At 37.7% G+C, this 24,172-nt stretch overlaps 1 protein-coding gene across 2 annotated transcripts in view; it reads right to left on the bottom strand.

Annotated features, from left to right (window-relative positions):
• The window catches only part of LOC150086924 (F-BAR domain only protein 2), a 726,598-nt gene that overhangs the window by 58,136 nt on the left and 644,290 nt on the right, over nucleotides 1–24,172 (bottom strand). For both annotated transcript variants that reach the window (XM_090372823.1, XM_090372824.1), the window contains one exon: nucleotides 16,103–16,332. In XM_090372823.1, coding sequence (XP_090228949.1) covers nucleotides 16,103–16,332 — 230 coding nt within the window. The remainder of the gene's footprint in view (nucleotides 1–16,102; nucleotides 16,333–24,172) is intronic.

Below are 24,172 nucleotides of genomic sequence, written 5' to 3'. Positions count from 1 at the left end.
ATTGTTGAATCTACCATTTTTTTCCCATTTGTTAATCCATTTTATGTCTCTTTTCTGTAAATCTTTGGAACCTTCAATTTGCTTGAAAGTAGTTAATAAACTATGTTAATCATTATCTTCTTGTAGTTCAAGATGTTCATTAGCAGTATCAAACTCAAACCATAGTTTCTCCAAGATTTAGTAAATGATGAACTTAGAATTTCATACCATGCTGGTGCTATACTGCACACAGCTTTGCCACTGACATCATCAATATCAACATCTTTGATGTTGATGACTTTTAATAATTCTACAAGACCTATTTTGTGTTCTATTTTTAGCTAAATTGAACTTGGAAACTTTAACCGACTTTTTTTCCTTACATAAACTGCAGCATAATGCATTGTATACTATCTCTAATTTGGTTTCTTTAAAATGGATTGGGAACTAAATGACCTTCTTTTGAAACAAATTGGGTGCATGAAACTGAAAAATTTAGAATCCTTCTAGATTTTTGATCCCCAGTTATCTTGCAAACACCTAATTCAACAGCAGTTTTTTTTTTTTTTTTTTTTTGGGACCCATATTTTATTTTTTTTTATGTAAACCCCAAACACGAGAGATATTAGAGCCTATAGTACTTAGTACCGTGCTTGGGTTGGAGGTTGAGAAGATGACAGAAGATATTTGTTGACATTGGACTTGAACTTCAGTAAACTGTAATTTTCAGGAAATATGTATGAAGGAAGGTTGTTCCAGAAAATGGCAGTTGAATAAATAAACGAGGAAGATGAAAAGTTGGTTCTGTGAGTTTGAAGTTGGACAGTAAATGGATATTGGCAGCATGTGTTCGGACTGTTTTGAAAGAGAGAGTGGGAATTATAGAAGCCAATTCAGAAGAAGAGTGTCCATGAAAGTATCTGTAGAAAAGGCATGCAGCAGAAACAGTACGTCTATGAGACAGTGAGTGGAAAGACTCTGTTAGAGAGAAGTCATTAATTAACCTAACTGCCCTCTTCTGAATGGAATATAGAAGCCTGAGAGAAGTTTTGGGGGCACTGCCCCAGATGTGGGAACAATATTCCATGGTAGGGCAGATTTCCGATTTGTACATAGTGAGCAGCTGTTTGGAAGAAATGTAATGCCAAGAACTAAAGAGAGAACCAAGTTTTTTAGATGCAGAGGAAGCAATATTTGTAATGTGCTTGTTCCAAGAGAGATTAGAAGTCAGGGTAATCCCCAAAAGACACACCGTATTTCCCCATGTATAAGACGCTCCCATTTATAAGACACACCTTAATTTTGGGGGCCGAAATTTGAAAAAAAATGTATTACATAAAGTTTTATTCGTCATAAAATTCATAAAACTCATCACAGTCAAAACTGCCATCCATTAGCTTTTGCTCATCTGTGTCTGATGACGAATCACTGTCTTCATATTTTGCCTCATCCTCAGTTCCATCTATGGCATTTGAAATGCCACACTTCTATAATGACTTGACAACAATCTCAATCTTGATATTATCCCATGATCTTTTCACACAGGTACAAACTTCTCCTATAGTTGGTTTCTTCACTCTTCCTGCTAGTGTCAAATTGTCCCATTCGTCTCTCATGGCAGCCTTGAAGGGTTAGTTAATGCTGACATCAAGTGGTTGGAGCTGGGATGTCAAGCCTCCAGGTATGATGGCAAGTTTTGTTTTTTGTTCTGCAGCAACCCTTCTTTGTATTTTTTGTTATGTGTGCCCTGAACTGATCAAGCACCAATATGGCAGGTTTGCGTAAGAGCCCACCTGGTCTCCTGCTCCAAACTTTCTCAAACCAGATCTTCATCCCATCCTGATCCATCCAACCCTTGTCATGAACTTGGACAATCACTCCTCGAGGAATGTCTTCTTTTGGCATTGTTTTGCGTTTGAAAATCAGCATAGGAGGCAACTTGGTTCCGTCAGCACAACAAATGGCTCTTTTCATGTCCACTTGTCTTCACAGTTACAGTTTTCACCTCCTTCTTATCAACAGTTCTGTTACTCGGAATATCAAATTGAAGGGGGACTTTGTCCATATTTGCAATCTGTCCCAACTCAAACTGATGTGTCTTCCGACATTGAATGACAAAACAATGAAATTCAAGGAACTTCTGCTCATAACTTTCAGGCATCTTTTGGGCAAGTCTGGTGCGTGTACGCATGCTTGGTCCATTCCATTTCATGAACCTGAAGCACCAATTGTGTCCTCCTTTGAAATCAGTAACTTCTTTTTCATCAGCAATTCTTCTTGCCTCATGCTGAACCATCTTTGTGGACACAGGAATTCCAATTGCCCTTTGTTCCTCAATCCATATCTTAAATTCCCTCTCTAAATTAGGCCATTTTACTGACTTGCCTCTAATGACCTTCTTCTGCTGTGGCGTTTTCAGTAGGGTTTTTTCTTCCCATAGCCAGTCTCAGATTGTTTTCTCAATTGGAGGAGGACCAAACTTACGTTCAGCAGCACGATTTCCATTCACTTTTGCAAACTGGATCACTTTTAACTTGAATTCAGCACTGTACGAAAATCTTTTCTGAACCATTTGTGGGCAGAACTTGGCAAAACGTAACCTAATATACCAGTAACAAGTGCGAAACAATGAGCGCAAAGACAACAAGCGTGAAAAAGCGGAAAATGCAAGTAAAAAAAAAATCTACAACCACTGTATAAGACAAACTCAGTTTTTAGATCCCAAATTTTTCGAAAAAAGGTGCATCTTATACATGGGGAAATATGGTATATCATTTTGTCTAGAAATCAGAGTGTCACAAAAGATAAGCATAGGAGTAGAAGAATCCTTTTTGCGAGATATAAGACAAAACTGAGTTTTAGAAGGATTGAAATCAATTAAGTTGTCATTGCAGGTATTTCTCCCACTGGAGAATTACCTGGAGATCGGCATTTAAGGAATTGGTAGCAGATTTTTGAGAAGTTGAAGATGATTGAGCAGGACAAAGTTTCTCAAAATGGAAAGTGGAATGCAATGTGCTATCATCGGCAAAACTATGGATAGGATTTCCAGTCAATGGAAGAAGGTCATTAATATACAAGAGGAAAAGAGTGGGGGGAAAGAACTGAACCTTGGGGGACACCGGCATAGTGGAGAAGTTAGAAGACAGAGAGCCATCTACCATCACCCTCAGTGAGCGATCAGAGAGAAAACTGGATAACCAATTACAAAAAACAGTTGGCAAACCATAAGATGGAAGCTTGTTTAGAAGAACTTTATGCCAAACACAATTGAAAGCCTTTGAGAGAGCAACTGCTTGTGTTTCACCGAACTTTTCAATTGAATTAGTCCATAAATGGGCAACATAAGCCAGAATATCACCAGTGGATCGACACTGATGGAATCCATACTGACGATCGTTGATCAGACGGAGATTTCTAGGTAGTTTAAGAGTTGGTGGTTGTTTCTAGGTAGTTTAAGAGTTGCAATAGGACGATAATTGGATGGGAGGGATTAGTCACCCTTTTTAGGAACTGGCTGTATATGTGCAAATTTCCAAGCAGAAGGAAAAACACCTTTGGAATAAGAAAGTGAAAAAAGGCGGAAAAGAACAGGTGTAAGTTCAGGAGCACAGATTTTGAGACAAGTGGAGAAATACCATCGGGATCTGGAGCATTTATCAAGTCTTTCCAGATTATCCAACTTGTTTTCACAGAAACAGCTCTCCTTTTTTCCCCTCACTCATATTTCATTAATAATATATCAAATTAGTCAATGCAATTACAATAAAAAAAAATTTTACTGGTCCAAATAACTCAAAAAAAAAAAAAAAAAAAAAAAAAGCAGAATGAATAAATGAGAGAGAGGAAAGTTGGTTCTGTAATTTCGAGGTTAGACAGTGGAAGAGAATGAGTGAATTACACATACCAGTTCAGAAGAACAGTGCCATTGGAAGCAGCTTAGAAAAAGGCATGCAGCAACATCTGCGACAGAGTAGAGACTTTGAGAGAGCTATTTCCACACTTGAGAACACAACCCCAGGTGTGGAAGCAATATTCCACATTAGGGACAGATTTGAGATTTGTATAGAGTGAGCAGTTCTTCAGAAGAAAAGTAATACAAAGAGTTGGGGGGTGGGGTTTGATACAGAGGATATCTGTGAATGTGTTTATGCCAAGAGAGATTAAAAGTCAGAGTGATTCCCAATAGTAATATGTGATCTTATGTCACTGAAGATCAGCATAGGATTTTTTTTCCCTCAACAAATAAGACATGGCTAAGTTTTCTTCACCCCCATTGGAGAATTAGCTGGAGACTGGAATTTAGGGAAATGGTGATGAATATTTGAAAATTTGAGGCTGCTTCCACGGAGAAAGGATTCTCAAACTGGAAGGTAGAATATATAATTTAATACCAGATGCGTCAAATAATTCAAGGAATCAAAGCTTATATGGCATAAGCAAAAAAAAAAAAAAAAACCTATTTTCATCTTTTTATCCTCTATAATAATTTATCTAATTCTTAATTAAATTTATTTATGCTATCCACTTCTGCAAGTTTATTCCAACAGTCAATCTCTGGTTGAAAGCAAATTTTCATGTATCTTTCCTTTGAATCTAGTTCTCTGACCACTTGCTGGTGGGTGACAGGAAACAGCTCTTTTTTACTAATGCTGGCATTACCCAAAGTTCAGTTCTTTCTCCCATTCTTCCACCAACTGCAAATATTATCCATAATTTTACTGATGATTTCACACTATATTAACATGGATACTATATTAAAAGCTGATAAATCTTTCCCTTTCCTTGGACAACACACAGTTGCAAAAAACAGTCAGTAATCTATAATATGAGAACTGTGTAGAAGGCCTTAATGCCAAGCACAGTGAAAAGCTATATAAGTGTCAAGAGCAACAATGTACGTTTCACCAAACTTTTCCAGTCAAATTTGGCCAAAGATGAATACAAGAAAATACTAGTGGAACGACACTAATAAAAACGTCACCTATCCCTCTAATAATTTTTCTAACTTAAATTAGCTCAAACTACTCACTTCTACAATACCACATGGAAGTTTTTTCCAACAATAAATTATTATTTTCTGGCTGAAAGTAAATTTTCATATATCTTCCCTCTAACCATCCTTTCTACATTTAAATGTACCTCCCTTTATGTGAATTATCGGAGAGTAAGGATGCTACCAGCATTTAGTTTACTAAATCCATTAAAAGCCTTAAACACTTCAGTCAAGGCTCTCCTTGTAGGTGCTTAAAGATGCTGTAATTTGCAGAACTGAAGTCTTTCTTGCTAAGGGTATCCTCTTATGTACCCGATTAATCCTGTTGCTCTTCTCTGTACCCATTCCACCACATCTACATCCAGACCTGTATGTAGTATACTGTAGGATATGGCCTGACCGCTTTCTTTAAAAATGGGACAATCACCTTCTTTTCCCTGCTAGAAAAATTGCTTTATATTGATGACAGAACCACATGAGCTGTCGTAGCAGCCTGAGCAGCACAGGCTGTCTGCATTGCTCAGTGAACTCCATGTTACACTGTACAATCATTCTTATGTCTTTTTCTTTTAAAATGGGATTAGCATTAGCAAAGGCACATGATGCAAGAAAGCAAGCTTATATAGCATCAGCCAAAAAAAAAAAAAAAAATCCTTATTTCACCCATCCACTCGTTCCAAATGTTTGTCAAGTTCTGCCTTGAATCTATTTAAGCTATCAACTTCTACGACAGATGGAAGTTTGTTCCAGCAATCAACCATTCACTGCCTAAAGGCAAAACTTCCGCACATCTATCCTACAACTGTCTTTCCTCAATTTTACTCAACCTCAATTAGGGTTGAATTTGAAAGTGTCTGCAATTCTGCCCAGACACAATAGGAGGGAGAATATGATGAGAGCTTTGTCGATAAACTCGGCCCTGGAAAGATTGTGCAAGGCTCAAGGGGTAGAATTTTTTTCAGCCTGGACTGTACTTGTCAACAGGAGAGATTGCTTCTACAGGGATGTGATACACTTAAATAGAAAGGGTGAAAGAATATTTGCCGATGCTATCGAGGCAGTGTTAGGTGGGTCGAAAAACTGCTAGCTTGGGGAGAGACAAAGACCAATAGATTGACAGTAGCCACTGGCAGAGGTGAAAGAGATTCTTGCACTGCTTCTATTAGAATGAGCAGAAGCCTGAAAAACAAGATGCATGGTATTTCAGAGACTGCTGGGAGCCATTGCGGTACAAGTAAACACATGGGTTGTGTTAGGGTAGCTAAGAATAGAAACAGGTGCAGGTATACTTGCGTGTACACCAATGCTAGGAGTTTAGTAAATAAATTTGATGAATTTGAGGTATTGCTCAAAACATCAAAGGCAGATATTGTTGGGATATCAGAGACGTGGTGTCACACAGATATAAGGGATGCAGAACTGCAATTTGGGGAGTACAACGTCTACAGAAAGGATAGACAGGATAGGAAGGGGGAGGGGTTATGCTATTAGTTAAGAAACACATAAAAACCAAGGAAGTGAAGCCAGTCGACATCGCTGGACAGTGCAGTGTTGAGTCAGTTTGGTGTGACATAAGCATTGGGAGATTAAAATTGAGTAGGAGTGAGCTATAGGCCTAATGACTCTGATGAGTATAATAAGGAACTGTACAGGGAAATAGAGTGGGCCAGTAAATCAGAGAGTCTTACAATGGGAGATTTTAATTTCCCAGATATTGACTGGAATTTGGGGGCTGGTTACTCACACACTAGCAGGGCTTTTGTAGATTTATTGGATGATTGTTTTCTACATCAGCATGTTCGGGAGGCAACTAGAGGCAACTCTTGATTTGATTATCAGCAGTGATTCTTCATGCATTAAGAATCTGCAGATAAATGAACCACTAGGTGGCAGTGATCACAGTGTGCTGAAGTGGGATTTACTCAAAGAGGTAACTACCATTAGGGGTAAAGGGAAGGGTTATTGCTTCCGTAAAGGCGACTACGATGGACTGAGACAGTATTTAAATTCTATACAGTGGGACCAACTGATGATGTTACCAACAGCAAATTCAAAATGGGAAGCATTCAAAGAACTTATCTTGGAAGCTACTAGGCTTTGCATACCAACTAAGAAATATTGTTCAAGGTTTAGGCCAAAATGGATGTCAGATGAACTAATGAGGCATATGGCAGAGAAGAAAAATGCATGGGATACTTACAAATTAACACATGACACAGAAGCCTATGATAGATACAAGTTGATATGCAACCAAGTTACAAAGCAGGTTAGGCAGGCGAAGACAGATTACGAGAAATCCTTGGCAAGGGATGCAAAGAAAAACAGCAAAGAGTTCTTTACTTATGTAAACTCTAGAAGGAAGGGGATGAATCAGATTGGTCCACTTGATATTGATGGGTCAACTGTTGATGATTATGCTCAGGTAGCTAACAAACTAAATGAATATTTTGCATCGACATTCACACATGATGAGTTATTCAGCAAGGGGAATGCCAGAGGTGTATTCAACTCTAGCAGTAAGCTACAGAATCTTGAAATAACTGGCAGTAAAGTGGAGGAGAAACTGTTGAAGATAAACACAAGAAAGGCACCCGGGGTGGATGGGATCTATCCAGTTATATTAAAGGAGGCAGCAAAGGAAGTAAGCAAACCCTTAGCCATAATTATGAGAGCTTCCTTGGACTCAGGTGAGGTACTCATAGACTGGAAATGTGCAAATGTGACCCCAATTCACAAAGGAGGATCAAAGGCTGACACAAGTAATTATAGACCTGTGAGCTTAACTTCTGTTCCAGGAAAATTAATGGAGGCACTGGTTAAAGAAGCACTGCAGGATCATTTAGACAAGACTTCAGTTATAGCTCAGACACAGCATGGTTTTGTTACGGGGAAGTCTTGCCTGACCAACTTGATTGGATACTATGATGCAGTCACAACAGAACTGGATGCAGGGAATAACTTTGATATTATATACTTGGATCTTAGAAAGGCTTTTGATACTATTGCACGTGGAAGACTGCTACACAAATTGGAGCAGTGTGACATTGGAGGCAAATTGCTGCTATGGATAAAGGGGTGGTTGAGGGGGAGAAGACAGAGAGTGGTAAACAATGGACACTGCTCATCGTGGACTAATGTTATTAGTGGAGTCCCTCAGGGCTCAATGTTGGGTCCATTATTGTTTTCTGTATTTATAAATGATATTGATGATGGTATATCAAGCTTAATGTCCAAGTTTGGAGACGATACAAAGGTTGGCAGGGTTGTCAAGGACACTACTGACACTATGCTGCTGCAACAGGATCTGGAAAGGTTGAGCAGATGGGCTGAGAGGTGGCAAATGAAGTTTAACATTGACAAATGTAAAGTACTACACATGGGAAACAGCAACCCCAGAGCAACGTATCAACTCTGTGGTACTACACTGACAGTGGTAGAGAATGAAAGGGACTTGGGGGTGGTTGTGCAGGCAGATATGAGGTTCTCTGAGCAGTGCAGACGGGCTGCAAGAGTATCTCATGGAGTATTGTCAATGATATACAGGAATTTTTCCAGCATGGATAAGGAGGTGATTATTCCATTGTATAAGGCAATGGTCAGGCCACACCTAGAGTACTGTATACAGGTCTGGAGGCCTCATTTCAAGAAGGATGTAGAGATGCTGGAACAAGTACAGAGAAGGGCAACAAGATTAGTGAATGGAACAAAGGGGTGCTCTTACGAAGAAAGGCTTAAGTTTTGCAAATTACAGTGTCTGGAGACTAGGCACCAGCGAGGTGATCTGATAGAGGTGTATAAAGCCTTGAATGGTTTAAGCATGCTCAATGCTGATGGGATTCTTCCTCTAGCTCAGAAAAATCACCTGAGAGGGCATAAATTCAAATTTAGGAAAGACAGATGTAGGATAGACGTGCGGAAATTTGCCTTTAGCCAGCGGGTGGTTGGTTGGTGGAACAGACTTCCATCCCTAGTGGTGGAGGTTGATAGCCTAAATAAGTTTAAGGCTCAGTTGGACAGGTATTTTCAACGAACAGAGGGGTGAAGTGGAAGTGGGTTTTTTTTTTTTTTTGGCTGATGCTGCATAAGCTTGCTTTCTCGCATCAAATGCCTCTACTAATGCTAATGCCAATGCTGTCGTTGTGGAAGTTGATAGGTTGAATAAATTTAAGGAGGAACTGGACAGGCATTTGGAGGGAATGGTGTGATATATATATATATTTTAATATATATATGTTTTTTTTTTTTTTTTTTTTTTGGCTGATGCTGCATAAGCTCATACACTTGCTTTCTTGCATCACATGCGACTGCTACTACTACTACTACTACTAATTGAATATGCCCTCTCAGGCGATTATTCTGAGCAAGAGGAAGAATCCCATCCACATTGAGCATGCTCAAATGATTCAAGGCTTTATACACCTCAATCAGATCACCTCGCAGGTGCCTAGTCTCCAAACACTGTAATCTGCAAAACTTTCTTCATAAGAACAACCCTTTGTTCCATTCACTAATCTTGTTGTCCTTCTCTGTACTCGTTCCAGCAGCTCTACATCCTTCTTGAAATGAGGCTTCCAGGCCTGTATACAGTATTCTAGGTGTGGCCTGACCATTGCCTTATGCAAGGGAATAATCACCTCCTTATCCCTGCTAGAAAAATTCCTGTATATCATTGACAAGACACCATGAGCTATTCTTGCAGACCTTCTGCACTGCTCAGAAAACTTCATATCTGCTTGCACAATTACCCCCAGGTCCCTTTCATTCTCTACCACTGTCAGTGTAGTACCTGTGGCGAAAGTGAAGACTGGGCACACATTCTATATGAATGTATAATATATGACATCCCCAGAACAGAGCTAATAGCACAGATTGGTCCCCTTCCCAGGGGAGAAGAACATCTGTTCATCATAGAAGAGCAAAATTATAAAGCTTTTACATCTTTCACACAGAAAGTATTCGAAATGCACAGAGAAATGCAAAGAATGGCAATTCAGCGGCCCCCAGCAATTAAACAATAATCAATAGTAAAATTGCCCAAGTTCCCCACCAAGCCCAGACGATGACTTTAAAACTGTTAGGATAGCAGTATTCTGCACCCTGACATAACAAAACTTCCCAGGACTACCCTGCCATGTGTAGGTACGTGGGGCCCCACACCAAATAAGTAACCATGTAGGGGAGGGAGATGTACAGGCAGCCAGATGGATAGAATGAATGAAAATGAAAGATAGAATAAATAGGCTGGGCACTGAGTGAACTAGGAATTATGGTAAAATGGAATAAATGGCAGTTTTGGTGGAAGAAAGAGTGACCTAGCATGAGGGAAAGAGAGAGAGAGTGAATGGGAATGAGTGGAAGAGCAAATGTAATTGGCCGAAAGAATACAAAGTTAAAAATAACTTACATTACTTTATATATACTGTACCAACAAACATTTACTAACCACATAAACACTATAACTGCATTCTCCCCTGGCCTACAAAAAAAAAAAACAAAAAAAACTTGCGGCTAGGCCTGCACCACAACTGAAGAATAACAGTAAGTTGAGGTGCCCAGAGAGTGCAGTGCAGAAAGTAAGAGTTGAATAAATGAGATGAGAGCTAGAAGAATGAATAACAGTGTAAGCGTGTGAGAAAAAGAACACAAACCATAAATGCTACAGTTAAGTACACACTAACCCTTAGAGCTGGAAAAGGAATTAGAAAATGTGAATTGGAATATCATCGGTTTGGCTGAAACAAGAAGAAGAAATTAATCACTTATAAGTTTATCAAGTGGAAATCTGCTGTACACCAATGGAAACAGTGAAAGGAGTGAAGGTGGAGTTGGGTTTCTGGTCCATAAAGATTTTAAAAACAACATTTTGGAATTCAAAAGTACATCACCAAGGGTGTCAAGACTAATACTCAAGATTTCTAAAAGGTACAAGCTAAAGATTATAATGATTTATGCACCAACATCGAGCCATGATGATGAAGAGGTTGAAGAAATGTACACCGAAATTGAGAGTCTTCTAGATGAGCAGAAAACCCACTACACTATTATTATGGGGGACTTCAATGCTAAGGTTGCAAAAAGGCAAAACAGCGCAGAAAGAGGAACTATAGGAAATTTTGGAATTGGTGAAAGAAATAAAAGAGGTGAAAGACTTGTGGAATTTGCAAAATCTCAAGGACTGTCAGTAATGAACACTTTTTTCAAGAAAAGGGTGAACAGAAAGTGGACATGGAAGAGTCCAAATGGATTAACAACTATTGAAATCGACTTCATCCTCACTAACAGAAGATAGATTTTGAATGATGTTACCATCCTGAATAAGGTAAATGTTGGAAGTAATCACAGAATGGTAAGATGTACACTTGATATAGATGTAGGAAAGGAAAGGAAAAAACTGACTCGAGTAAATAATACAAAGGTCTTTGAGATAACAGAGGAGGAGAAAAAGCAGTATGTACTGGAACTTAAGAACAAGTATGAGCTTCTGCAGACTGCTGAGGACCAAGATATCGACGAGGAATATTACAACTTTCTGAAAGTGATAAAGCCCAAGAAACCTATAGGGAAACAGAAATCCAAAGAAGAAAAAATTAGTCAAGAAACACTTGTCATGATGAACCGAAGACGACAAATGAAGAGCAAGAAAAACACTGACAGGAAGAAAATTGAGTATACTGAGTTATGCAAAGCCATTAGAAAGAGACTCAGAGAGGACATAAGAAGATTTAACACAAGAAAAGTAGAACAAGCATTAAGGGAAAACAAAGGATTTAAATCAGCAGCCATGAGCAGTAATACAGAAAGACAAATGATACTGAAACTGAAGAATAGTGATGGTGTACTTATAAACAGCAGAGAAGGCATAATTCAAATAGCAGAAGACTACTATAGAGAATTATACAAGGAGCGAGGGAATGATACCAGCAGTGGGGAAGATGGATTGCAAAGTAGCAACACATATGACATACCCGATATTCTTCCTGATGAGGTAGAACATGCATTGAAGAAAATGAAGAATCGGAAAGCCCCGGGGGAAGATGAAGTTACTGTAGAGTTGTTAAAATTGGGAGCAAGAGACATAACACAAAAACTGGCAAGGCTCTTCACAAAGTTCATTAGAAAAGGTGTGACGCCTAAGCAGTGGAATAATGCAATCATAGTTTTGCTGCATAAGAAAGGAGATAAATCAGAAATTGGAAATTATAGACCAATTAGCTTGTTATCCCACATCTACAAGTTGTTCACAAGGGTCATTACTAACAGATTAGAAAGAATACTTGATGAGAATCAACCGAAAGAGCAAGCTGGCTTTAGGACAGGATTCTCAACTATGGATCACCTTCACGTAATATCACAGCTAATGGAGAAAGCAAATGAATATAAAACACCATTATGCCTGGCATTTGTGGATTATGAAAAGGCATTTGACTCCATACAGCATAAGGCAATGTTTAGGGCACTGGAAAGACAAGGCATAGATACCCCATATATTATGATTTTGAAGAATATATATGAGAGTCCTACCTCCTTTATTAGACAAGACAAAGACAGTAGCAAATTTAAAATCGAGAAAGGAGTTCGACAAGGAGACACAATATCTCCAAAGCTGTTTACTGCTGCCCTTAAGGAAGCTTTCAGAAGATTAGACTGGTCGCAGGAAGGAGTCAATGTGAACGGAGAGTACCTAAACCATTTACGATTTGCAGATGACATTGTGGTCATAAGCCACGATCCCAAAGAATTAGAGGAAAATCTTAATCAGTTATGCACAGTTAGTAAGGATTTTGGACTAAAGATGAATATGGCTAAAACAAAAGTAATGATGAACAAGTATGCCACAGAAAGGGAAATAATGATTGAAGGAGCAGTAATTGAAAAGGTGGAGTCATATACTTATCTGGGACAAGTTATTAGCTGTAATAATGATAAATGGCTGGAAGTCAAGAGAAGAATAAATTTTGGATGGATAGCATTCAGGAAATATAGTCACATACTGAAGAGCAATATCCCAGTTTGTCTGAAACGTAAAATAATGGATCAATGTATAATCCCCACCATGACTTATGGAAGTGAAACTTGGGCACTCACCAAAAGAATGGAAGAGAAGCTGAGAACTACACAGCGAAGAATGGAACGAATTATATTGGGAATCAGACTGTTAGATAAGAAGAGAAACACATGGATTAGGCAGCAAACTCAAGTAAAGGACATTCTTATCAAAACTAAAGAACTAAAATGGTCTTGGGCAGGACACATAGCTCGAAGACATGATGACAGATGGACTAAGAAAATAACAGAATGGTACCCAAGAGGAGCTAGAAGAAAACCTGGAAGACAAAGGCGGAGATGGATAGATGAAATTCGTGAGTTTTTGAGTAGTAAATGGATGGCCAGTGCTCAAAACAGAAGGAACTGGAAAGTTGCTGGAGAGGCCTTCATCCTGCAGTGGATTGAAAATGGCTGATGATGATGATGATGATAACCCTAGTTTTAATTAGTATTTAAATTTACACTAAACATCATTGCATCCCCTCCTGGTGTGTGAGAAAAAGATGAATGAGTTGAGTGAAAAAAAAAAAAAAGTAAATAATAATAATAATTAAATAAAAAAAAATATATATATATAAAAAACTTGGAAAAAATATATATATAAAAAACTTGGAAAAAAATATATATAAAAAAACATAGAGAAAAAAAAATTATAAAATAAGAAAAAAGTATTAAAAAAATAATAATAAATAAATAAAAAATAATAATAATAAAAAAATAATGCAAGTAGCGTGAGAATGCAGATTATGAATGAAGTAAATGTGTGTGTCTCCCACCCCCTCGCCTGGTGGGTTCCCCACTGCCAGCTAACATATCCCACCCCAGGAGCGGGATGGGCAGCTTGACCTTCATACCGGATTCAACACTCCTTGGACGCGACACCGAAGAAGACATTCTGCGGCTTTGCTGCCAACACGCCATTGACGATCTGAACTGGGTACTCTAACCTGGTTCCTTTTAAAACCCCATCCCCAGGCAGGGGAGTCAGGAGACAGATCTCTGTCTCCTCTCCTCCCTGCCTACCCCCAATACTTCGCCTGGTGGGGCTCGTCTCCACTGACCTCTTTGGGGATGCCTACTCTATCGTCCCTATTCTTGTATCTGTTCCCTCCCCAGTCTTCAGTCTCCCCCCCCTCATTAAATCGACCGAGTAACTCTTAACAATGCCGCCAAATTCTAACCAATGTCTAAATTCTACCGGCTTCGTGTAAATCTCTAAGACAACTAACACTATTAGCTTTTATCTAGCGTATAGCCTCACATGTTTAAATTTAATAACATCAAAATTTTGCCCGACTTATTAGGCCTTTAACACATCTCTTTAGTGTTCAACCCCATCCGGCAATTTCCTAACAGCAATCCCATTAAGCATTAAGATAAAATGCATAATTTTTTTTTTTTTTTTTTTATATATATAGGTCCTAGCCACTGAAATCCCAGGAAACTATGTGGCAGGACCTGCCAGAGAAATTTGTTGTGATACTGGATACACCCAGCTAGCCTCCACGTAGCAGGATATGGGCAACGTCGGGCCCCACTAGGGTCCTTACAGCCAATAAGCCGGATAAACAATGGGCACAACATATCACACTGCACAGACACAGCCCACACACGCGGAGATGGGAGAAATCCCAGGTGCCATCTGACATGAACATACCTTATCCTTGTCAGTGTAGTACTACAGAGTTGATACATTACTCTGAGGTTACTTCCCATATGTAGTATTTTACATTTATCAATGTTAAACTTCATTTGCCACCTCTCAGCCCATATGCTCAACTTTTCTAGATTCTTTTGCAACAGCGTACTGTCATTAGTGTCATTAACAACCTTGCCAACCTTCGTATTGTCTACAAACTTGGATATTAAGCCTGATATAACATCATCAGTATCATTTATAAATACAGAAAACAACAATGGACCCAACCCTGAGGGACTCCACTAATAACATTAGTACACGAAGTGGTCCATTGATTACCACTCTCTGTCTTCTCCCACTCAACCATCCCTTTATCCATAGCAGCAATTTGCCTCCAATGCCATACTGCTCCAATTTGTGCAACAGTGTAAGGATAAGAGGATTGTGAAAAATTTAGTGATATAAATATAACAAAGCATAATATTTTGAATTGATAAGAAAAAATAACTCATATAACAAAGAGAAATTTCTAAAATTTGTAAAAAAAAAACAAAAAAAAAACACACCATACTCAACTAATACTGTTATTCACATAACTTTTACACTGGAAAATTTTTTTAAATAATTAAATAACAAAAGTATCATCCCAGTCAATTTTCTTACAAAAACCTTTGTTCCCATATTAGAAGCCCATCTAACAAAACATTTCAGTTGCCTTATATATATATATATATATTTTTTTTTTTTTGGTTTGTGTTCTGAAATCTGGCTTATGGCTCTAGCCATTGTATCATATAGACATTTCAAGAAGGTGGTCGGGGGAGCACAAAATATTATCTCATATGGCAATTACTCTATTTTTCTTTGTAAGTAAACATAATTACTATTTATGTTACACCATACAACTTAACAAATTGATATCAACTGGTGAAATAAATACTAAAAAGGAGTATGTGACAAGTATAAAGAAATATACTGTATAAATCTTATGGCAGAAGTGACTAGTTTTTTCCCAACTGGACCTTATGACCCACAGAGTGGATATAAAAAGAAAAAAAATCAATTTTTCCATTTGCATCATATGAGTAGTTAATTGCACAATTCAGGCACTGTAAATTTCTACAAATTACATTACTGGGAATAATGAGAAAATGTTTGATTTTTCCTTGAAATTAATGGAAAAAATGTTCCTTAAAATTTATTAAGAATATCTGAAAACATGATAGATTTTAATATTATCTAACTTCAAACAAAAGAAAACAATAAAATGAAATATCAGATGGGCAAAATGCTGTTTCCTTTGTTTTTCTAACTATTTATGCTAGAAAAACAAAGGATATATTTTATATAAACTATATCCTTTATTTTATTCATTTAAAAATTTATTTAATTTTTTATCTTAAATTTAAAAAAAATTCATATGATAACCATGAAACTGTTACCTGCTAAGATCTGTTTCTTGACTAGGGAGAGGCGGTAGCCTAGGCCAACAAGTTCAAAATCTGCTCCTGAGAGTGATGTTCCCTGACAAACAAATTGTGCAGCTAATGTAGTAGGAGTGGAAGGGCCATTTTTTAAGTCAAACCTGGCACGCAGTGAACCTAAACCATTATTCTCTGAATGATGTGATAGTTCAGAAATTCTCCATACTGCTCTATTACTTTCTGCACTCCTAAATGAACCAAATTCCCAGTTTAGGAGCAATTTTTATCAGTTTATCAAAAGTCAATTAAGAAAAATAGCAGGTAACTGCAGCTTTTTGATTCTGTTATATTATAATTTCAAAAAATAATATATTTATTTCGGCTTAATATAATTTCCAGCCAGTTATGATGCTTATCTGAAAAAGAAAAGTAAGTACTGTATAATGCTATAAACTTCATATAATCCAATTTTGTTTAATCCATTCATTAGCAATCATTACACAAATTAAAAATAATATAACCCTCTAACAAAAGAATTCAAAATGAGGACGGATGTTTAATAATTTGGCAGGATTTCTCAAATTTAGTTTTCATGGAGGCACAATTTTTCTAACCCGTTTTTAGCATAAAAGATCAATTTTCAAACACCATTTAAAGCAAAAATTACACTCAACTGAGAAAATCTCATGGGAACCTCTTTTTAAATTTAGGCCATAAAGTATAAAAAGTTCATTGTACATGTTTGGAAAAGCCTCTTTCTGTGAGCAGATTTACTACTCTGTACATTGATCTCAAATTGTAGACACTTTGCCACACAGGTTACTTAGGTGTCTCACTAATATGATAAAAAGCATTGCCCCAGTGGAGAAGTACATTTGCTTTTTATTTAAAGTTTATGATACACCCAGCCCTGGGTCCTTTTTGGGATCTATCAGTAGGCTGCTGTGGTTACTTCTGGCACAAGGGCTACTTAGGGGATACTTCACCTGTTGACAATATGAAGGCTATACATGATAACTGTTATTAGAATAGCTAGAAATGATCATAAAATTGTACCTCTTTTAGAAAAACAGAATAACTCCAATAGATTCACTATCACCACCTATGATATGGTAAAGAATCAAAGGTTCTTCAAGGTTTGATAGAAAACTGATTGAGATTTGCCAAGCATGACTGTATAAGGTATATTCAACAAGTGTATGCTTCACTGTGAGCAGTGAGTTGCAGTAAACATGCTGTGGAGGACCATGTCCTGTGAGGAGAAAAGGTTGAGTAAGGTGAGTATGACCAATTCTAGCTCTGGCTAAGATTACTTTCTCCTTACATGTAAGCTGGAGGCATATAAGTATGGTTTTATTTGAAGGAGCTTGCTATGTATTTGAACTTGCCACAAGTGTCCACTGTTCCTTACATATTCTTTGTAGTACTAGATCTGTAGTCAAGATATGGAATGCAACAATGTGACAAGGCTCTGTTGGATGGATGCTGGGTGACACAACAAGCACGTTCATTTCCTGGCATCCCAATGTGGCCTGGAATCCGGCAAATGCCAACTAACCATTTGCTGATGTTCATGGATATGCATCAGTTTAGTGCTTATATGCTTTATTAAAGGATAGGTAGGTGAGGGGGATATTTTGTAAGGCTAACAGTGCACTCTGAGAGTGTATATATATATATATATAGAATAGAATAACAAGAAAGTGAACCCAAGAAGGCAGAAAAACCCTGTGGCTTGTGGTTTTACATAAAAAATTAAGAACATGTTGTTTTTGTTTGCAATCCTGGCCATTGGCACCTCGCAAGATGTTTGTTTGTTATTTGGTTTTTAGGAGCATTAGCAACTAAGGCTATATTGCTCCGGGATATGCGGTGGTCATTCCCTGACCGTTCCGCATCCTCCGTATTTGGTGGTGACAGGCTCGAACCCCGGTCTAATCAAGAAGCATGTGCTACGCACTGCTGCTCCTTCCCACCTGGCTACGGAGGCGCCCCACCTCGCAAGAAGCCAGTTTGGTAAGTTGTGTGGCAACATCCTTATTTTATCATTTTTGTAATTATTTATTATATACATATATATTTTTTGTTGTTGTTACCTTCTATCACTCTCTCACTTTTTTCCCCACTTTATATTATATCATATATATATATATATAACAGGCAATCCCCATATAACATGGTACTTCTACAACACTGTTTCACTCTAACACAATTGATAAATTGTGGAAATCCTTGCACAACATGGTACTCATATAACACAGTTTCGTTCTAACACAGTTAGAGAATTGCGGCAAACCCACATGACACGGTATTTTTGAGCTTTGTATGGGAGAAACCCTGTTATTATGTTGGATGCAATTTTTAAACATTTCCTTTCTTTTTTGTGAATCCCCGCTATTAATTTGCTAGTTTTTATGCAAAAAAAATTATTGGGAAATTCCAGTATTTTATTTTGTTGGGAAATCCCCGTGTTAGGTTTTATTGTGACTTCAAAGAGTGTAGCTTGTGAATTTTAAGGTTTTTGTAAGGTTACTTTGGTTTTTATTTGACCATTTATATATTTTTCCAGGTATGTATTACTAAACTTTGTTCTTAAGAATCGTATTTGGAATAATTTCTTTTGTTGTGAATTAAATTCCAGCCCTAAATTATGCCTAAGGAACTTATGCATAATTTGGGTAACTGTTGATTTAAAGAATGGTTTTTAAATTAAATTGTTTTGTACCAGCTGTGGAAAACAATTTAAAGCAGAAAAATCTAGATTTCAAAGTATCATGCAGTGGATTGATAATGGCTGCAGTTTATTTTGCCAGGCCATCCAAATGTTGAAGTAATGTTCCTACTCCTACCACTAATACAACTTTAATTCAGCCATTAGATCAAAGGCATTATATCTACCTTTAAAACTCATTACATCAGAAAATCGTTACAATGGATTTTGGAAAAAAATTATTCCAAATTTATTGAAGTGCCGGATGCATGGAAACATTTTTCAATTGTGGATTGTATTGGAATCATAGCTTTATTGCTCAAAGAAGTAAAACTGTCAACATTAAATGTGTGCTGAAAAAAATGTATGGCCAGAGTCAGTTCATTCAGGAAATATGGTCGAACCAGCAGAAAACGGAATCGGTGCCATAGTAAAACTTGCTAATTCGGTAGGAGGGGAAGGTTTTGATGATATGACTACTAAAGACATTCAAGAATTACTGGTAGAAAAAGAGGCTAGAAAAGTGGATTTGGTGGAAATGGCATTGGAAGTAAACCAAATCAATTCAGAGGATGATAGTTCAGATGAAAATTCTGAAGTTCCAAATTTTACACTAAAAAGCATATGGGAAGGCACAAACTGAGCTAAGCAATTAGAATCTTATTTTTTGAATGCAGATCCTTCGACTGAAAGGAGCACAAAGTTCAAAAGAGAGCTTCAGAAATGCTTAGCTTCATACCATGAAATTTACAAAGATCTATCAAGCAAAAACAAACAAACCCAGATTACTAATATTTTAAAGAGAGCAAAGGATATACAAAATCTAAATGCTGCAGAAGAAAGTTCAGAAGGTGAGGATATTTTGCAACAGAGGAAGCGTTCTTATTTGATTGTGCTTAGCAGCGATGAAGAGGAAGAAAATTAACTGAACATACATTATCTGATATATATGTATCACAATTTGTAAGACATTTGTTAAATTATTACTATTTTTTTAATAAAAAATTCAGTTTCCGGTAGGTATAAAAAAAATTATGTATTTTTGTTAGATTTTGGAATGTAATCCCTTTTTATACTGGTTTTTAGTCCTGTATAACACAGTTTCACACTACACGAGATTTTATAGGAATGTAACTACTGTCTTATATGAGGGTTACCAGTAATCTGTACATATTATACTTTATTTGGATGGACAGATTAGAGGATATTTTCTAGGGCAAGCTTGATGGCACATAATTCAGCTATATAGCTGCTGCATTCAGTGGGAAGTGATATAGAGATGGTGTTATAGAGGAGGATGGCTGCATCACTCACTTCACTATCAGACTTTGACCAATTGTATATGTTTTTGTAAAATGCAGATAATTTTGTGTTTTTGTTGTTGTTGTTGTATTTGAGGCTATTTGGCATGAAGGCCTGGCCATACTGTGCCAGTCCATGATTTACTCATGACTAAATGATATTTTTGTGTGTGTGGATAATACGTAATTATATGGTGGTAGTTGACATTTTCAAGGGAATGTTCACCCAATTTAGGAAATACTGTCATGGGAATGTGTAATAGAGGACCATGTGTGTGTGTGGGGGGGGGGGGGGAGGAATCCAACCTGTTTGGATCTTGGAGGATTTTGTCAAGGTGTGTGTGTGTTCCAAGTTTGCGTTAGTGTTTGATACCAGTGTTGCCCTGGATTTCCTTCTATAGTACATTGTAAACTGTGGATCATTAAGCACAGGACAAATGGGGGATGGGGTGTAGACAGGCTTCAAATTTTAGCTGCATAGTACAGAAGTAACAACTTTCATATAAGCAACTACAGCAATCCTGAAGGGAGAATGTGTTGAACAAGAGCAAGATGTGTTAGCACACTCTCCCAAGCAGGGCACCATAATCAAGGAGAGAACTATTAGAGCTGTATACAAGTGAAGGTGTAACAATCTGCACCCCACGTAGAAAAAACTGAGTATGTTCTCTTTTTTTGGCAAGTAGTCCATAGATGCTTAATGTAATCAAAGAGGTTGAACTTACTGTTTAAAATTAGAGCAATGAGACAAATGAATGCTATTCACAACAGATAAAACAGCTTGTTAAGTACAGCTCTGGATAAGGATGCATCTTCTGTTTTTATAAAAGTGTGTGACATTAGGTTTCTGTAAGATAGTTGCTACCCATTTTGTGCCATTCATAGCTCAATATTATTAAGATTTGGAGTTGCATCTCAATGAAACTCGTATTCTGTGAACTGCAAGAAATGGTCAGAAATGGCTTAGAGGCATGACAGTGTTCAGAATATTTTTGGTCATATGATTTATTCTTATTGCAAATAAGGTGGCACTGAGAACAGTCTTGTGGCACTCCTTTCTCTTATATACAGATTTGTGAGACGACTTGCAAATAGTGAACTTGAAAGGGTCTATGCCGAAGGAGGTTTTGTATGAAATATACTGAATGGCCTGCCAGGTCAGGAGAATGGAGATCTCTGTTATTTTGTTATTTGGTTTTTAGGAGCATTAGCAACTAAGGCCATATTGCTCCGGGATATGCGGTGGTCATTCCCTGACCTTTCCGCATCCTCCGTATTTGGTGGTGACGGGCTCGAACCCCGGTCTAATCAAGAAGCGTGTGCTACGCACTGTTGCTCCTTCCCACCTGGCTATGGAGGCGCCGGAGATCTCTCAAGATACCAAAACACCATGTGGTGTCGAAGGCTTTCTCTATGTCAAGTCATACCATGATGAGATGCTCATTTCGGATAAAGACATTCCTGACGTTTGATTCAGCTCTAACCATTAGATCCTGTGATGATCACTTTTCCTGAAATCAAATTCATTATCAGAGATTACATTTTGGAACTCAAGATACCAAATCAGTCAATAGTATCATTTTTCTAGGGTTTTACTAAAGCTGCTAGTAAGAGAAATGGATCTAGTTGTGAGGAATAGAGTGATATTCCCTGGTTTGACAAAGATGCAATTGAAGGAGATTGGCAGTGAGGATAATGCTTTATTATATGTGTTGGAACATTGTGTGATATATTTCATTGGGGCCAGCAGCACTGTTCATTGAGGTAGTTGTGGCTTCTTGAAGTTCAACATTAGTAAGTAGTTGATTTTAGGATAAAGATGTGGCTTTGAACTTCAGTTGTGATTTTCCAACTAAAGCTTCTGAAAAATTGGATCATATGTAGTTGAAGGATGACTGAGAAAATATGGCCCCTACAATATTTGCAATCTCCGCAGGAGTAGAAAGCTCCTGTCCATTCCAGTTGGAAAATGGAGAGGATAATGGAGGAAACTTGCCATTTAGTTGCTTTTATTTTCCCCATATTATTCTTACATCAGTATTTTTATTAACTGAAGTGGCAAATCGAATCCAAGTGTATTATTTAGCTGTCTTCTTGATGTGGCAGACCTTGGTGGGCCTTAAAAGTCCAATTTATAAGATTAGTGGTGGTAGGGTGTTGTGGAACACATTCCACGCTCAGCTCTTTTTCTCTTTTTTGCACCCTTACAGTCTTCATTCCATGAATAATATTATAGTATCACTAGTGGCAAATGGTGCAAGAAAGCAAGCATATAAAGCATCAGCCAAAAAAAAAAAAAAAAACCGCACACATCAGCCATCCATAGCAACCAAGAATTTGTCTAGTTCTTCCTTGAATTCCCTCAATATGAATTGTTGAGGAGGCTTCCATCCTGCAGTGGGTTGATAATGGCTGAAGTTTACTTTTTTCCTTGAATTCATACAAATCACCCACTTCCACAACAGATGGAAGTTTGTTCTAACAGTCAACCACCCGCTGGCGGAAGGCAAAATTCTGCACATCAATCCTGCAACTTGAATTTATGCTCCCTCATGTGTGTGTGTGTGCAGCCTCAGCAAGAGGAAGAATGACATCAAAATTTTGCTTACTCAATTCAATCAACGGCTTAAACACCTCAATAAGATCTCCCAGACATTGCAATTTGTAGAACTAAAGATTTTCTTGGTAGGAGCACCCTTTTGTTCCCTTCACAAATCTCGTTGCCCTTCTCTGCACCTATCAACAGATCTTCATCCTTCATAAAATGAAGTCTCCAGACCTGCTTATGGTACCCAAAATTCGGACTTACCATGGCCTTGCACAAAGGGATAATCACCTCCTTATCTTAAATTTTTCTAGTAGTAGAAAAATTTCTGAATATCATTGATTAAACAGCATGAGCTGTCCTAGCAGCTTGTCTGAACTGTTCAGAGAATTTCATAACTGACTCACTCCAAATTTACCCCAGGTCTTTTCATTAAATACTACCCTGAGTATAGTACCACACATTTGGTAGATTATTAATCTGTAATTACTGCTACCCATATGAAGTACTTTGCATTTGTTAGTGTTAAACTTCAATCGCCATTTCTCAGTGGATTTGCTTAACTTTTCTAGATCCCGTTGCAGTAGCATACCACCATTACTGTCATTAGCCACGGTCCCAACTTTTGTTTCAACTGCAAACTAAGACAGTAAACCTGATATACCTTCATCAATATCATTAATTAACATAGAAACAACAATGGGCCCAGCAATGAACCCTGGAGGACTCCACTAATGCCATTAGTCCAAGAAGAGCAGTGTCCATTAATAACCACTATCTGTCTTCTCCCACCCAACCATTCCTTTATCCATAGTAGTAACTTGCTCTTAATGCCAATTTGCTCAAATTTGTACAGCAGTCTTTTATGTTCAACAGTATCAAAAGCCTTCCTGAAATTTGAGTATAAGATATCAACATTATTTTTTGCATTCAATTCCTTGGTCAGTGCATCGTAATATCAAATCAGACTGGCCAGACAAACTGCTCTTTAACAAATTCATGCTGTGACTGCACTATAACTGCATTCCTGTCTAGATGGTCCTACATTACTTCTTTAACCAGTGATTCCATTATTTTCCTGGGAGCAGACATTAAGCTAACAGTTCTGTAATTACTCATGTCACCTTTTGGCCTTCCTCTGTGAACTGGGGATGAAGTCACACATCTGCAGTCCATAGGGACCTCCCCCTGAATCCAAGGATGCTCTCATAATTATGGCAAAGGGTTTGCTTAGCTCCTTTGCTGCCTTCCTTTGTTGATTCCTTCCACCCCCAGGTGTCTTTTCTATGTTTAGCTTCAACAATATCTCTTCCATTGTCCTTTCAGTTATTGCAAAATCATTTAGCTCCCTGTTAGAGTTTTATAAACTTCTGGCATCAACTTCCCTAAAGAATTCCTCCTGTTTGAATGTAGATGCAAAATAACTATTCAGTTTGTCACCAACCTAAGAAGGGTCATCAAAAGTTAACCCATTGATATCAAGTGGCCCAATGTGATTCTGAATATCATTGACTAAACAGCATGAGCTGTCC

Source organism: Mastigoproctus giganteus, chromosome 4, assembly GCF_048544385.1.
Source record: "Mastigoproctus giganteus isolate SK-2022 chromosome 4, ASM4854438v1, whole genome shotgun sequence".
Lineage (NCBI taxonomy): Eukaryota > Metazoa > Arthropoda > Arachnida > Uropygi > Thelyphonidae > Mastigoproctus > Mastigoproctus giganteus.
The sequence above is the reverse complement of the archived record's forward strand: the minus strand, read 5'-3'. Positions and strand labels throughout refer to the sequence as shown.